The 18,222-nt window shown below is 39.7% G+C and overlaps 2 protein-coding genes across 3 annotated transcripts in view; both read left to right on the forward strand.

Moving 5' to 3' along the window:
• Positions 1–18,222, forward strand: part of LOC114522119 (protein TALPID3-like) — a 51,749-nt gene that overhangs the window by 17,762 nt on the left and 15,765 nt on the right. The window lies entirely within an intron of this gene.
• Positions 5,640–9,009, forward strand: LOC114522122 (interferon regulatory factor 2-binding protein-like B). Its single transcript, XM_028542752.1, has 2 exons — positions 5,640–6,129; positions 6,208–9,009. Exon 2 carries the CDS (start codon positions 6,270–6,272, stop codon positions 7,953–7,955), a length of 1,686 nt encoding a protein of 561 aa, XP_028398553.1. The 5' UTR covers positions 5,640–6,129; positions 6,208–6,269; the 3' UTR covers positions 7,956–9,009.

The following is an 18,222-nucleotide window of genomic DNA, read 5'->3' on the forward strand; positions in this document are numbered from 1 at the left end:
GTAATGGAAATGCATTTAAAGCAGTTTGGACCTTTTACTCAGCTTTTACCACAGACTTGGCAGTTTTACAGCATCGCTTTGCCAAATTGCTACTGTTTCAACACATGAACAATATAACCCATGTGCCAACAATATTACCTGGTTGGTAGCCAGAGACCGTACCAAAGATCAAAACCCCAAACCGCTTTCGCTCTTATTAGGGTCATGAATATTTATTCCCATCGTATTTATTGCCAACCTCCCTCCCCCCCGGAACGATTTCAATCAAAAGCGTCCAGTTCAGAATCACACAAAAAGTCCAGATCGGTGCATTTCTCATGTGGCCTGTTTTGAAAACAAACCACTTCAATTAAAGGTGTTAGGTCTACGCGAATAGGAAACCCATATTTGGGCCAACATGAAGCGCGTGCCGCGTGATAGATTTTGCCCTATATGTAGTAACCTTCGCTCGGACTTGTCAAAAGCCTGCCACATTGAAGTTGAACAGAAGTCCGTTGGACACCAGAAAAACGCTACGCTTCTTGACTGGTGGACAGAATAAAACATCTTAAGTCCTCATTCCAACTGTCATACGGATGAGATGTATTATAATACGCAAACAGTCCGTCTATTTTTATCGTGCATCAAATGACCTAATTTCCATTACTGTTGACTGTTGACATGACGTAACAATGGGTCATTCTTCGAGGGGTCATGGTCAAGTTATATAGAATTGCAAAATTACTGAACAAGAGGGAAAACTCGTCATCCGGTATTTCCGCTGTTCATATGGCAAGAGCTCAAGCGAATATCGCATACAGGAAATGTTTCCATATCAATTGAACAGGGAACCTTTTTGATTTGATGTTGCTTAATTTAGATGATTATACACTTAAAGGTCTTTATTCAAAAGACGTGGGGATCTCTAAGCGACTTCGAGAATAGTCAGAAAACCATACAAATGATAATTTGATAAGTAGGAACAAACTCTTATAGTAACTGCAGGATTATTCTGGATAACCAGCAACGATTTGAGCAAGCCATGCTGTCGCGATTATCTACATAAAGATATCTACATGCGTATAAACGTTTCATAGAAAAACGTAGATTATTCTCATAGTTCTTTATCAATTCTTTCAAAGTTTATATCAATTCCGCTGTGTAAACGAAGGAACTTAAACTATATGAAAAACTACTCTGTTAGTTCTCCTAAAACTTGCATGCGCTAGCTTCTTATAAAAGGGTAAAAAGTGTAAATCCGTGTTCGAAAATTTCGAGTAAATCAACCCCATATTTAGTTACCGCATGAACCAGAGTCACAATCACTCCTCAACAATTCCAGCGGTTTTATTTTATCAAGAACTTGATTTTGACTGGCGTTTTAACCCCAAAATCGTATGAATTATGGTTTAAGGAAGGCTATTTATGTCACTGTAAATAAAGAATTTTAAGGTATCATTAAAATATTTGTGTTTATCGCCGTTTCACAAACATTGGAATGTTGTGTCTTTTTATACTTAAGGTCCATCATGCAGCGAATTCGCAAATTGGGCGTTTTCTAGACTACCCTGTCACTATCAGTTTGTTGCAAAGGAAACCGGGTTTCTGAAAGAAATTAAAAGGTGGTTTCTGAAAGGTGTTTCGACAAGATATTTCTTAAATCGTATCGCTAAACGACAAACTCGCCTTCATCGCGGCCTGAGCATTGCCATTGGGCCGACGCATTAATCCTACCAAGATATCACAAAGTGTAAACACAGTGATTATTCTTCAAAGACCTTTCGTCTTTGTTTTGACCTGGTTGCATGGGAATGAAGATCCTAACATTGACAAGAAAACCGTCGTCAAACAAAACAATAAATGATTTCGATTTTTAATTTCCTGCTATCCGTGATATATTTACCCTTTAATTTTGACGCAGTAGAAATTTGTCCCCGATAATCGACAGGGTGGGAAGACTTCTGTCATTGACATTGTTTACTATCTACGGACGCGAACAGCTCAAAAGCTTTGCCCTTTTCATGACATCGAGCATGTATTGCAAGCAAAGTATTCGAAAATGTTTATACTACAGACTAGAGTAGTAGAGAGCCATCACCCAAGTGTCAGGATCTATAGACTATATTTGGCTACTGTACGATTGTCCATATATGCTTTTTGATTATTGATCAAGCACATGTGGGCATGTACATATAGTTGAATTTTTGTAACTGATTTCTCAAGCATAGGATTGGGTCGGGGACGTCGATTTAGCGTTGAATTTCTATGTCCGGGCTTGAATATGCAGTCTGTAAAAACACCGAGGTCTTCTGATCAAATTGAATCGCTAGTGTTTAAAAGGACGATGATCGAAGGTTATTTGTAATAATTTCTTCCATTTCCGACAGACCATAGTTGTAAAGTTACTCTGTATTGTAAATTTAGAAGTACAAAACCGTTAATCAGAAAACGAGCAACGCATCTACATGCAGAGACTACACTGCTGTAGAAAAAATCATCGCCAGAGGGCAGATATTATATTCTTTATTCACCCATCAATTTACATTTCATGCCTGCTCAACCCTGGCAAAGGAACAAACGTTATTATAGGGATAAAAACCATAAAATTATCTTTAAATTATGTTATTCAAATAATTGGAGCGTATGAAATTATCCTTAGTGGGAAATTCCAGCTGTATGGATACAGTTATATCACCTTTTAAAATAGCAATTTGTAACACTGTCGATTTTGTTGACACCTTTACAGCATATTCTTCCACCGGTGGGCGAAATTTGAAAAGATAATCCAGGGCGTTAAGAAGCCGTTATTTTGAAAGGCGATACGGTGTCGTCGGAATTGCCTAATTCAGGAATCAGTTTCGTTTAATAATGCAATTGTGTTCTCGTGTAAGCACGACATGATCTTGTTAAATATGCATGCCGTGGTTTAGTGGTGGTTCTCTTTGGCCGACAACCGCAAAATCCCTGTAAAAAACTTTCTAAGAACAACGTCGAAAACAACATTAAGTTGTATATACGATAAACGTAAGAACATATTCCACCGGAAGTGTCAAGTTATGCACGTTTTTACATGCAGACTATGCTCGACTCAGATTTAGTCATTATGTCGCGATTGTCCAATTTTCTACGTCAATCCTGCATAAAAACTTTCTCACAACGACCTTATTACCGGAAAAGCAACGTCACTTAATTCTCATGGGACATTCTCACCTCAAGTACAACCACAAGGTTATGACGACAGACCTTCCAGCCGTAGTCGTAGATATTCAATCCATTTCATAACTAAAAAAGGTTACGTGCATACAACGCCAAGTGAGTCATTTCTGAGTTGATTTTATCTTCAAACAAAAGCAATTGGGCCATGTTCGGAGTTTTCTGCGTTTTGCGTGACCATAACATGCGTGAAGTAAATCATGTCGTTTATCATGTAAGACCGATAAATCATATGTGATATGAATAATATATTATCGACCTCATTCATGAATCTAATGTATTTCAAGGTTAGCCAAGACTTACCAGCTTTTTTTGGCAACCGGCCGCACGGAAGAAAGTATAAGGGTGCATGTTGGAAAATCAGGAAAAAGATAAGATGTTTACATAAGATATTTTTTATTATCCCACACTCTTTAAATGGAGGCGAAGCCTTATTTGTGTATCGATGTTAGTGAAGACAAAATTTTGACAATTTTTTTTTTACCAAAGTCTTCCTGTTTTTGTTCTATTGTGCAAGTTTCTCTGAATTGGACTTTGAACGGAATCGTGATATATATTGGATCAAATCGGGTCTTTGATATATGATACAATGAATTACAATAGGTTCTCGTGATAATCCGGAGAATATTCCAACCAACTTGTGTGCATGAAAATAGGGAATATTGTCGAAAATATTTTTTTTAAAATTGGGGCGATTTCGTGTTCACAGACAGGCGACACAGCGTAGAGCTTCAAGCAAGCGGCAAACGTATCAGTAACTTGAAGAAAAAGAAGACAGAAACCCGAGTATACCTGTCAGTGCATGTGAAATGTACACTTTACAGGCTTGAACAGTTGAAAGCTTTGCTGCTTTTTTACCTACCCTCTTATACAAGTGCCTGAAAATTAAGTATGACTGATTCATAACTGATTCATAACTGCTTCAGAATCTGTACGAAGTTTTTCAACTTTTGATGTACTACCAGTCTTGACAACGCTCGCTGCTCGAATGGCAGACCACGAGATTTCGTGGTTAAATAAGGAAACCATCGTAGTAATATATATCTGCTTTTACATGCCGATCTCATTACGTGTTGTTTTCTTGATAGTTTTTTTGTCTTCGTATCGTTTGTAATTCTCACCTGGGATCAGTCTTTCGACAATCACTACAAGTTTGAGACTCGCTAATCGACATTGCACTTTGAAATGCGACTGTGGGCATCCTAATTGGATATACACCAAGATGATTGTATTTCCTTACAATAGTTTCGAAACGTGTTTTTTTCCTTATCAAGGAATGCATCCTAATAATTCATGACACAGGCTTTGTTTTTTGCCGAGGACAATGACAATGAAAGGGGAAATATGTCAAACGAGAGACGCATCTTAAAATAAGCTTTTGTATTTTTTTCCCTTTTGAGTTTTGATTCGAGGGTTGACATTTATGCAAATTCCCAAAACTTCCCACATCCGAAGATTTTGAAAGCGATTGAGGTGTCAACATCAAAGAATTTTAATGAATAGCTAATAGCAACTATGTGTAATTATGGTCTGTCGACGTCGTTGCTTTGTAAGTGCAGATTTGAATTTCAATATGTGATTATTTTTACACCCAACTGCATGTTTCATAGTAACAATGAATTGTGCTCAAAATCATACTGCATAAGCCGTTAAGTAAAGTAAGACTAGAATTTCATCAACATTATCGTGATTTTACATTCATACAAAGTATTCGGTTACATAGTGTTTTATATAGTGGAATGTATCAATTTGTAAATTGTAACTTTGCCGTCTTTGTGGCTATAAGTAATTTCAAATCTGAATTCGAAATATCTTTATTCAAATCTTTCGGGTGGCAATACTATGAATTTAAAATGTATATAGATAATCGACTATTGTAGTGCTCAGTAGTGCAAAGTCCTAACTCCTAAGCGAGATCCTAAGCCTATAGTTAATGAATCATTCTCGAAATTGTGAATATAATATATAAGCCTGATAAGCTGTACTTAGACGCGAGGGTTTGCCTGCTGAGGCGGACATGGCATATGACAAATATAAGGCAACCTTATCAATAATTCTGCGATTCTCACGACTTCAAATCGTGCTCGAATCCCTAGTGGACTATTGTGAACACATCACAGTCACAGAGACATGTTTAAAAGGGGTTGCACGTTTTGACTGTATATTTGCGAAATGACTTCAGGATTGACATAGCGTAGTATAATACAGTAATTATCCTCGAAGCTTGTTTTGAGAGACGTTATGGTAATTCCGCGTATTTTTGACCGATGATAATTGCGGATGGCCTATTTAATTACGCACACGTGATCCAAACTCATCACTCATTTGCGATGTTACAAAGAATGTGGTCGACTTAATGACATCACAAACAACGCGGCTTTGATGTGCCTCCAATTTGAATATTCAATTTTTCATTTTTGTCGCGAGGCCTTAGATGTCACTCTGCCCCCCCACGCAATTTCGCAATCGCAATTTCTCACCGCGAAATGCGAATTGTTCCCTCGGTCGCGATTGGAATCCGAATATCAGACATATCGCAAGCCTGTCATGTCTCGCAATGACGACACGTAATATTCTGTCCTCGTCGCTTCGCTCCGATTTCAAAGGAAGCACCGCAAGCGAATAAAAAGTGCGAGCTATCGTGGGCGAGAATATTTGCCCGTTGTGACGTCACTGTATTAAGCTTCGCTTGTGAAGTATTTCTTAGCTGTTTCGACGATTGTGTGCTTCCGTTCACCTACAACGTCGCTATTACGTGGCCTCGAAGCACTGTCTTTACAGAGGCCTCGGTGAATTCTGCCGATGCCGAAATCGTTGGCTTTGCCAGCTGGCCCATTTCGCGTTATCGTGTAAACTCTGACGTAGTCGATCTACAAGAATTTTTGAATACCTCTGTGACGTAACGAATTGTAGTTTTTGGCGAGAAACGCCGTTGAGGTAAGAAGACTGTTGTTGTTGTATGTCGACCGGTTGGGGAAATATTTGTGTGTCGAGCCTGTGTGTGTTTTCTCGTAGATCTCGGGGATATTTCTCAATTGGCCGTGTGAGACAAGGCAGATTTGTAAAGTTGTAAACAGATGAGAAAAGAAAGCAGCGAGATGTCGTCTCGAGTTTACAGACAGCATTGCTACTTGTGCGATCTTCCTCACACACCGTGGGCTATGCTCACGGATTTCTCAGAGCCGATATGTCGCGGTTGTTGCAACTACGAGGGCGCCGAACGTATCGAATATGTCATCGAACATGCGAGGACGCTTCGGAAAAACTACGAACTCGAAAAGGCGAAGGCAGAGCAGGGCAATTACTCGAATACATCTCCCAGTCCGCCTTATGCCACGATGAACGGCCGAGCCACCGCAACGAGTCCAAACAGCGCGATTGCTGCCCAACGAAAATACTACGTGTCAAACACCGCGTACGCTTCCATGGGCCGCAGCGAACCGATCCCAAAAGGTATGTCTGCCGGTTTGTATCCACCGCGAGTAAGCACTACTGCCCAGCTACCGTTAGTAAAAATCGAGGGAAATCCAGCCGGTCGCGGATACGCTTTGCCTGCTGGCAGTATGAACGCTGTCATTTCGAGCGCTAGGCAGCAGCAAGGCGCTGAAGGAGACGAGGCAGCGAGGAAGGCCTTCTCTGGCGCTCTTGTCGCTGGCTTTCCTCACCCAGGCGTACATCACGAAGAGCAGCCAAGACTCGTACGAGAAACGCTCGCTACGTTGAACATGTCGACGCCGTTTGATTTACGTTTCAAGAAAGACCCGTCGCTTCGTGCCCGTGCGATGCATTTCGATGTGTTCAACAAATCACACGCGCCGGGAATTAGCGACTTCGAGATGAAGATATTCATCGAGTATCCCTATGGCTCGGGGAATTTTATTCAGAGCGCGTCCGGTGCGGCCAAACAGATGCAGAACGATAGCGTGAAAGACGTGGGAAAAAGCAGCGCTGCGTCGGGTTATAAAACCTTGGAGTACGAAAAAGTACATGGCAGTGGCGAGTGGATTACGCTGGGAGACCTCATTTCGGAGAGCGTGCGGTACTTCAAAGAGCCCGTGAATGCAGACCTTTTGCCAACGCCGTATCGCGAGAACGAGATGGTGAACCCTGCGTTTATCAATCGCGGCGTTCGAAACCAGCGCAAAAGACGGGTGACCCCCGAGCTGGACGGTAGCGATGATATGCTAGCGAAACAGGCAAAAGATGATCCGAAACGACTCGGGGATACTGGGAAAACCGTCATGTCATCTATGGGTCTGGCTTCCAGCAACACAAGCACTCCGATCCCTTCCGCCTCTGTTCAACCTATGCCGGTCTCAACTAGACCGGGGGGGCAGGCCAGCGTCGATGTGCGACGAGGCGTTCCTGAACATACTCGTCTCCACAATGGCATTGCCGATCCTATGAGCGGGGTAAAAATGGCGCCTACCTCAGCAGTCGAAAAGAATTCCCCTATGGGCGCAGTAAAGGACTCGCAAGGGAACTCAGTGACTCCCGGCGTCTTAACTTGCGTGCTTTGCAATGGACGCTTAGAAGACACGCATTTTGTTCAATGCCCTTCCGTGGCCCATCACAAATTCTGCTTTCCGTGTTCTCGTAAAAGCATAGTATCGCAAAAGTCCGAGTCAGCTGAAGTGTTTTGCCCGAGCGGTGAACGTTGCCCCTTACAAGGCAGTAATCTACCATGGGCGTTCATGCCAGAGGAAATAAAGACTATAGAAGGCTATGGTGTGACGCCTAATGGAAAAGACAAGGACAAGTAGAGTGATTTTCGCTCTAGAACATTCTTGTGTGCATGTGCCGTTGTAGTACAATATAGGAAAGCTTTCGCAAGGGTAAGGACGGTTATTAAATAAGGTTACATCTCACAATATTTTGGCTCGCTTTGCTAAACTTATATTCGGTTTTGAAATTTATCGTGAAATTCCATGCCTAAACGTTTTAATTACGAGTATTTGTCACATATTTGTTACATTTATTCGGCAAAGATGAAATCGCAACCCGTTTTCCCATAAAATCTCGTGGCTAAATTTCTGTATTGTTTCAAAACGCACATTGCACAGCTCGCTAGTTTTAATGGCTTTGAACTATGCAATGAATTTAATGTAAAATGTTAAATTAGACATTTTTACGATTTCTGAAATATTGTCTGGCTTTGAAATTTTGCCAAGTATTCTTGGGATTGGCATTAATAAAATGCTATATTCAAGCATGCAGTCGACAACCTTTCAAATTGCATCGATCCAATTCGCTTTTTTCCTTATTTTTTTTATTATGGCCACGTATTGCTTGTATGTATGTAAATTGAGGGAATTTAAATATTATACTCCCTCGTTTTGGCACACATCCCCATCTGGTAAATCTCCCTTCCAATTTTGCCTTTTTTCGCTCAAATTTGAAAACAGTAGAATCGATAAATGGAGAAAATTTTGATTACTAAATTGCAACGAATCACAGACGTAATCTCATGTGGCAAATTTGTTCACTTAATTTGCATATTGAATGTCCAAACCATTTTGTATATTTACCTAACTGTAAATGATTTAAATGGATATATAACGTTTCACTCATTTTTTGTGCCACACAGCCGGCGAAGTTTCAATCTAATTTCGTGATTTATAAATTTAGATCTTGCGCAAGCTTTCCCGAAGTAGCCACAAGCCACATCTTGTTTTTCTTGTACATATTTGATTTAGTAATTAGCCTAGCATGTCGTAATTGTCTCTGGAACGTCTATAACGCGTTTCCGTGTAAATTCCCACCTGTAAATAATTTTAGTTCACTTATTTTTGTCAAAAGAATTGCGCTTAAATCTTATCAGCTTTCGAAGTCTTATCTGTCTGTCCAAAAACCTACGCCACACTCACGGAACTAAATGCCTTATCTATTGTGAGATTGCACGTTGGAATACATATGTACTTTTATGCAAATTTGTCTAAAACAGAATGTATAGATTGAGAGTCAGACATATTAGCATAAGCGGCATGCATGTAGAAAACAACAATTTTAATGCCGGCTTTTCCCACATCACAATTAACGGTGGTAAATGCAATGTGCAAAGGGAAGGGCGATTCTTATTCATATTTAAAAATGTATGAAAGCTTAAAACAGTTCGCGTCGGATTGACAAAGCATGCTTCCTAAGCAAACTTGCCTCTTTTCTCAACAATCTCTGGAGGTTTATTAAGTCTGAAACTAATCTCATTTCTGAATTGCCTGAGAAAGAAAGTACACATTGTACATTTTTCTTCTTTCTCGGCGAGAAGGTGCAACGATAAATGAGGCTGTCCCTCTCTATGTAGATGTGAACGATATAGATTCAATAAACTGGCAGCACACAAGATACTCTCAGTACGCCTGACTGCGTATGACTAGGCAAAATTAAAGAGCCCAAACAAACTGGGTTGTTTACATACACCTTTTTGACAAAGTTACCAAGCGTTTGAGTAGATATTACGACTGTATGAGCTGACATGAATTGTAGGCATGTGCTTTGGAAAGCCCCCCGCCCCATGTAAGGTTAAATAGAATTTGAAAAACATCTTCACAACTATAATTGGTGCATATAGTAGCTCGCGAAGAGAGATGAAAAATCTATGAATATCGCTCAAGCTCTGAAGCTCAATATCGCACGATGACACTTTCCTATTAATGATATCGTGCCCTCTTTAAATCGATAGAAAAGTTTTAGGGAAAATGCCGAACATCAGACTCTCAGGTGAGAGCGGAAATGCCATTAGCATCGACAATGCAGGCGTATATTGATTGCTTGCTGTGTCGATTTGATGATGCTGAAAAAAAACACCCAAATAGCTCATTTTTCCCTTGTGGCTTTAAATTGTGACATGCTTGCAATCTTGTTTATATCTTCGCTCATCCGTCGCGGAGCGAAATCGTGATTGAAAATTATTTTCATGCATGCCCGAAGAACAAATTAATGGAAATCTCATCTCAAAATCTGAGATACATTGTTGTCATGGTAGACAGTCTTATCTATTCCGTGCACATATTTTGCAATGTTTAGATCAGACAGCCACAACTGTATTTGATGCTATCGTCGACCCTACCGAGCCTCTGTTATCAGTCTCCTAGCTGCAAATGATATCAATAAAGCTTTCGTGAAATTATAAATGCACTAACAAATATTATGACGTCATTGTGACATCATGCGAACTGGCATTGAGATGGGAATTCTATTTTTTGTTTTTGTCTGTTAAACGCGTGCATTTTAAGGCGACGATACGAATAGAAGTCAGATCCAGTGATTGCCTTGAAGTAGCAGCGATGAGTTCGTTTTTCTATGTAAACCCAATAATTATAGCTCTGCGTTTCCTACTCTGCAGTAATTATACAATTGGAGACAGCGACTATCATCAATGTCTGGCCAAGTATATTGAAGGTTATTTTCACTGTATATTGGGGTGTATATGATAGATACGACTTTCTAGAAAAGAAACACCACTCGAACGCCTGCCAACGTGTAGAATTTTCGAAACGCGCAAAGGCCAACTCAATGGCAAAATAGCATGGATAAAATTGTTACATAATCCCTAAGAGGATTTAGAGTTTTTATAACTCGCACCAAAAATGTACGATATCCAAAAAAAAGTTACTTATCCTTGTAGCTTTTCACCAATTAAACAGCTCGTAATCTTTATCTATATAGATTGGCATCCACTGCACCTTAATTGGTGCTTATACCAATCTTTTTTAAGATACTACTAACAAGAGTCAAGTTTAAACTGTCTCGGTTTTTATCTCGTTGCGTTAAAATGCACGCAAAACCCCTCTCATTGATTCTATTGGATTACTCCCATGGTTTCTGTTGTGTCGATGAAAGTTCTTTAAGGCAAAGTGGAGCCAAAGTGGGCCCTGCAGACAAATCGACTGGCGTCTAAATTAAGTGACTTCTTTATTGTTTCAATCGATCTTTTAAACTATTTTCGTGACCCCAGTTCGTGCTACAGAAATTGTCAAAGTGTGTAAAGTAAAACAGATCCCAAGAATCTGGACTATTTTATTACTGTCAAACAGATCCTAAGAATCTGGACTATATTATTACTCTATTACCGTCATGGGGGGGGGGGAACCTGTCCGAGGTATCCAACATACAAAATACAGAGGCAAAATGATATTGCCTTCCTTTCAGACACATATAAACGCTAGAATGGGAAACTTTAGAAATGAGGAAGCGAACCTTGACTGCCCAACATTTTGGGAGAAAAAAAAACATTCTTATTTATCCGTTTCCCAACAAGCCCCTTCATGCTATTAATCGATGAAAAATGACGTCTTTCTAATAAGCACATTTGACATACTTTCTCGAGTCTCAAAATTAGTTGGAACGCTTGCACATTGTCTGTCAAATGACCATTGTTGCATTCTCGGGGATAAAATCGCAAAGATTGCCCGATGGCGAGATTGTGCTAATGCATGGCAAGGCGTTTACATACACATGTGCATTGGAACTACATAATGGATTGGAATTTGAACCCGTGATAACTTATACGCGCCTAATTCACTTTTCCTGAAAAAGGCCTTCGGTAACAACACAGATTGATGAGTTGAAACACATCAACACCTCTGAACTGGTATTCGAGATCTCGTTCGAGATGAAAACAACTTTACTGAGAATATCGCAGTAAAACGCTTAAACATGGGTTATTTTTACCGCGTGTGGTAAAGAGAGATAAAAAAATTGATGCTCTACAAGCTGAGCCGTTGGATTTAATTTATCTTACCTAGATCAAAATTTACTCGATATAGATATTGCTGGAAGCACCAAATAAGCCTTGCTATATAAAGATTGCATGGGAGCGTTTGCAGTAGTGCCGACTATGACTACGAAATTCGTCATTTTAGCGTCAAACTCGACTATAAGTACGAAATGCGATCGTCATTTTCGCGCCAAGCTCGGCGCTGTTTGCTTACGCCATCTGACGAAGCACGTATAATCATTGGTCTCTTAGGGTACGAAATTGGTCAATAAGCTCGTACTCATAACTTAAAAACTCGACCACACTCAAAGTTTAATTCGTCAGATGGAGTAGGCAAACATGCAACAAAGGAGAGGGACGAATATCGTCCTGCAAAAGCTCTATAATCACGCTGCATTGATGATGTAACTATGTCGTGAGGATTGTGTTATGTAAATTGAGTTAATTAAATCCCTTGGGGCTATTTTTGATCGCATCGTGATTTAAGCTGTTGGTGCAACAAACCTCATTGACCTCTTGGCGTAATTACGTTTATCGCAAAGGAACGAAATTCGATTATAAAAAGGCGGCATTCATTACATACGTCTGTGGTCTGTGAACTGTTTCGTTGGGGTTAACATTTGCATGGCGGTGAATGCAATTCACCCGAGTCATATATCACTTGATATTGTTAAAATACTGAGAAGAAACGGCGCGGAATTTTCTAGAAAAAAAAAGGTGCCAATTATTGAAAATGGCTATTGAGTTCCGGAATAGACGCCTAGATATTTCGCACTCGACGTATAGCCAGCCTTACCTGCATAGCAATTTATAATGCAGCGTAAAAAATAGCTGCTGATGTTTGACAGGGGAAATGATGGCATAGTTTTGATAGTGTTTTATCGCTGACGAAAAATCTTTAAGACTTTTGAAGTAGTGAGAATGCACGCATCTGGGAATAATGCCAAACAATTAACATGCTACATGATATATATATACAGGCAAAACAAAGGAAAAATGAAGAACCAGCATAAAATCGTGGTTGTAACCGCAGATGAGGCGAGATTTTAGTCGCATCTTTGTTACAGATGGGTTAAGGTTTTAAAGCTAGTTTTTTTACTGTCCATTTCTATATATACATATTTGAGTATATATTTGGTTTCATTGTCATTAAGCGCTGTATAGTCGTGCTGGGGCCCACGTGCATGTGTCATGATAACTTAATCTTCATGTGTTTGTGACTGTTTAATTTCGTTTCCGGAAAGGGAATATAGTCTCTGTTGCCAAAATCGAGGTAAACACCATTGGAAAATGTAGGTTTTTAGCTTAGAGTTTTTTCTGACTGTCGAATAAACAGAGGTCCCAAAAATGAGGAAGTGTTTCAACAGAAGGTTTTTAAGCTATAATTGAAAAACAACTTCCTATCTGACTAGGGCTGGTGCCTGCATGCAATTTGGTAGCCCAAATTTATATGTTTACGACGATCTATCAGTTCCAACATTGCGTTCACGGGTCCTCCATTTTACCATTAAACCTTTCAATCTTCTGGTAATATACTCACGTACTATACTTGTACATTTTATGCAAACCTGGATATATTCTATCTTCCTGTTAACTTGTGAAAAATTTCTTTGATATATATGGTAAAAAGAAACCTATCTATCTATCTCAATAGACTAATATAGCTACACCATGAAGCACCAAAAAGAATGCCTCGAAGATGTAATATATACTTAAACAAGTCTATAGTCTAAGGTTCACTATTATCAATTGTATGAAAGAGTAACATATTAGAGAGCCTTAGCAGTGACTACGAGTACAAGGTTCGTCATTCTCGCGTGTTGTTTGCTTACGCCACCAGCCAAAACTCGTAGTCGTTGGGCTTTCTAGTACGAAATTTATCAAAAAAACTTGTACTCAAAAACCTGGCGACTACGAGTTTTGGCTGATGGCGTGAGCAAACAACGCGCGAGAATGAGGAATCTCGTACTCGTAGTCGCTGCTAAAGCTCTCTAGGCTAATATGTTATTCTTTCATATACAATTGATAATAGTGAACCTTAGACTATGTACACATCATATACACGCTGTCATTTTGGTCACGTTTTCACTTGTGGCTCTGCTGAAAAGTTTTTTGATTGTGCTTTCAGTGTTGCACCATAAAATGCTTGATAAGGCGTCAGTCAAGGCAGACGTTGTATTTGACGTGGCATCGAATTTATACGAAAGGCTAATTATTACCGCAAAGCTAATATAATTATATATTGTTGTTCGGCAATCGCCATGCCAAATTACAAGAATACTATTATACAGAAAGTCTGTAGAAGTTTCTTCTCAAACCCTATAAAGCTATCTGATAGATTATCTAACTGTAATTAGGGAGAATCGAAAACCAGCATTATTTTGCTTCGTGACAATCATGTCCAGTTGTCCGCGACGCTCTTTTGTCTCTGAAAAACAATCTTCTAATTCCCGCCCTAGCTCTAGCAAATTCGCTAATCCATTGCCCGCGAACGCCACTGATCACAAATCGTTCGTAATTATAAAGTCTACCGATGTGATCATAGACATAGTCTAGATGTTCCGTTTCGTTTGCTTGCAGATGAATTCATCAAAAGCACGTTCTGTTTACATGAACTCGGAACTACACGTACGTGCGACCTCTTATGGCACTATACTATATTGACATACTTCTGCATACAATATACATAAAAGTCTCGGAGACAAAGAGATAATATACGTGCAAAGTGCTTTTAGATAAGCTTTTTTTATCCACCCACGAAACGCACTCTGAGGTGCTTTCCATTTTAATATGGTATCGCCTAATAACGAGTTTTATTAGATGACCGTAATCTGGTTCATATTTCACATTCCCTGAATATACTTTGAAGATCTATCCCTCGTTACTAAGCACCCTGTTGTCGTGACCAAAATAAGTCGGGTCATCCCCCCGTTCTTTACTTTATCGCTGCCCACGTAAGATAACACGACCTTGCCACACAATGTGTCACAAAAATGTCCGCTTTTAAAATTTATTCATCTTTTGTTAATTAAACGCGCGTTGTAATATACAATTGCGAATTCAAATAAACAGTAACGCAGAATTAAATATCATACCTTTATAACTAATCCGAGTAAAGAAATAGAACAATGTTAAATATAAGCTATCTGCTATTTGCTTATAGCGTGTGTTTTGGTGTCTTTTTGAGTATAACTAACAGTCGATTTGTACAACGCTGCGTTGTATAATTTGCATTCATGATGTTGACCTTAAGATTTGAAGTTATTATGGGTAACCTCGTCACAGTTTGACTTCGATTAGAGAAACTTCGAGAGTTTGCGGTGCCCGTTTGAATTCGAACGAACACATCAAAGTGTTTCCGGAATTTCCTTGTCAGGCCAAGCAGGAATAGACGCATCCTTGCGTCAATATTGTGTCGCGCAAACGTCAGATCTGCCACGATCTGGCGCAAACCAGCGCAATAACTTCCTCATTGATCACGATTACATTTTGCGTAGAGGAGCATTTAATACGTAAATCGAATTTGCCGCAAATTTGCATAGAAAGTGCATCTGTTGGCTCGAATCGAACATCGTATAATACGTGCAAGACATATATGGAATTTCTGCCGCGCACCTAAAATTTCACTCCAGAGCCTCTCTACATGAGTTGATCAAGTTGAAAGCTTTTGATCTGACGTTGACCACAGTTGACAAAGGCGATGTTTTGCATGGTTCTCGATATATTTTGCTTCCATCAAGAAAAATAAGAGTTTAAATATTTCACAACCTCTTTGCCAACGCTACTTTTCGCAGTTGCTCTTGGGGACGGTTGCTCCCCTCTCCCACCTCCTTTACCAACGCCCCTCCCTCCCCCCACTTCCCTTTACTACGGCTCTTCTTTACCTGGAATTACAGATGAACTGTAAATCCCGTTGACGTCAGTTAGACGACGAACTGCCAGCCAAGCATCTTTCATCAGGCCGGCATCGCACAAAGCATACCACCTATGTGAGGATTAAGACGAAGCAGTTATTAATGTTCCAAAAAAAGCAACCATTGTGTACATTTAATGAGTTGTTAAAATAATTCCTGATATTGTCTCTGGGTAGGGGCGTCCTTGAAGCTGATGACGGGAAGCCAGACGCCTCCGTTTTGCTCATATGGGAATGAGAACTATTCCAATTATAAACAAAAGCGCGGCTGGCGGTTAGTTCTAAAATGGGGGCAAATATGCTCACCGCCGTTTTAATATAAATACAAAGTCGGATGTCATGTTGGGAATGTGAATGTAAATGAACGTACAAAACATGCATCTACAAAGAAATTGAATTGATGCCTCTTACGGGGGTTCACTTCAAGAAAGTAGTTGGTTCGAAATTATGGTTGTAATTGAATTAGGTGGTTCGAAAGTGAGTTCACATTGTCAAGGTTAATAAATACATGGTTTTGGTGCTCTTCAAATAACGACCATGTTGGTCTCTGATCTGTCGAATCAGGCACACCTTAATAAGACAACCACTTCTTATCATAAAGAATGTTTAACATGCTAGTTTGCATGCACGCATGCTGTGTCTCTTGAGTATAGCAAACTCGTCATAGTCACACGCTCTTGCTGTTTTTAGACTTCCTGTGGGAGTAAACAAAGGATGATCGTTTATATTTCGTAAACCACTCAAAGCCTGTGCACTCTTTAAGGTCCTGTTCAGAATGCTGCAATTATATACGCAACTCGAAACTATAGCAACCGCTGGAAGCTGATGTGACATTGTATATGAATGAATGAAGCATTAACATATACATGTTTTTTATAATTGAATCTAAAAATCTGCAAAGTTAAATGAATTTCCGTTTGTGTCATTTGATTTTAATCTGAATTATCTATGGCAACTAATAAAAAACGTTTGAACAATTTAAGACTATTAGCATTCGTAAGTTGTCACGAGGTATATGGAATTTTGCCCACTTGCCATGCAACTGCCTGTTATAAAACAAATAATATTATAGATGATGTACGTCAGTAAGTGAGAGACAACTTCATCATAACAATGGTAACTTCATATATTTTTCTCGATAATTTTAACTGTGTTTTGAACTTTCGTAATGACAGTACTTGTAGACCATATGTGCCAACATTGCTTATAGTCTCTACGTATCCCGTTTGTATGTCCAAATGAATTGCAATTCTGTTCTCAATTGCTATTCTATTGATGCGATGACTTATAACATTAGTATATTAGCTGTGATTTTGATTGTATTTGTACCTAAAAGATCAATATTTTACCCCGAATATCCCTCCTCCCGTTCTCCGTTGGCAGTAATAACAATATCGATGACAAGAATGCATTCCCTGACATGCACACATAGGGCTCGGTTGGAAGTGCAAGGGCGTCTATTCTTTAATTTAGCTGTGTTGAAATTCGCATCCGGTCGTCAGCTGCATGTTGACTGGGGTATATTTTCTGATGAAACAATGAGACAATTGCGGGAATTTCAAGTCGAAATATCGGTTGTGGATGTAGTGTATACCATATACTATATCATATATGCGATACTGTGGTCTGTGTAAACAAGCGAATAGTCCACTCCAGGTGATATATGCAGGTCACCTCATCGCGATTGATTGAAATCCTACATTCTTCAGATAGCTTTCCATCAAAATGAAATGTCCACTCGTCGTTCTTGTTAGGGATTGGAAGGTATCCGCGCATGCACGTACCAAATATTTCAAGGCAAAATATTCCATATGATAACAAATGTCAGTTCTAATCATTTCTTTCTAAGGCCCCATTTACACGAGCCCGGGCTGATTTTCAACCCGGGTTGGTGCGCCACAGGTGGTTATATTTTTATCGTGTTTACACGGACCCGGGTTGAAGACCATTCTCGCCAACCCGGGTCAGCAATTCCCAACCCGGGCTGGCTAGGGAATATTTCCGAGTGATAGCCTGGAGCAGAGTGTAAATTGGCGGACAATGACAACAACACTGGCGATAAACGAAGGAAAGTTATTGTTTCTACCTCTGCAGTTTTGCTTCTGTTTTTAGCAGCCATTCAAATGCACGGTGTGATGCTGTTGTTCATTATCTACAACAACATCGAAGTCGAAGTCGAGTTGAAGTCGACGTTTTTGTAGTTCATCTTCGACTTATAATGTTTTAAACACAATATCAAATGTTCGAGCATTTTGGGTGACCACCGAAACTGAGCTGTTGCGGGTTTTTTGAGACATTTTTGTCCGGTTTTACTTTTGCTTGCCATACTAGCGGAGAGAAGTTACGCGCGCTCAATGCAATATGATATGCGCGTGTGACAGGATAATTGCTTCCAAAGTCC

This window comes from Dendronephthya gigantea, unplaced genomic scaffold (genome assembly GCF_004324835.1).
Source record: "Dendronephthya gigantea isolate DGI-Jeju-01 unplaced genomic scaffold, DenGig_1.0 000022F, whole genome shotgun sequence".
Classification (NCBI taxonomy): Eukaryota; Metazoa; Cnidaria; class Anthozoa; order Malacalcyonacea; family Nephtheidae; genus Dendronephthya; species Dendronephthya gigantea.

What these genes read in the sequence shown, in the direction of transcription:
- LOC114522122 (XM_028542752.1), top strand. Translation starts at nt 6,270, where the DNA reads ATGAGAAAAGAAAGCAGCGAGATGTCGTCTCGAGTTTACAGACAGCAT.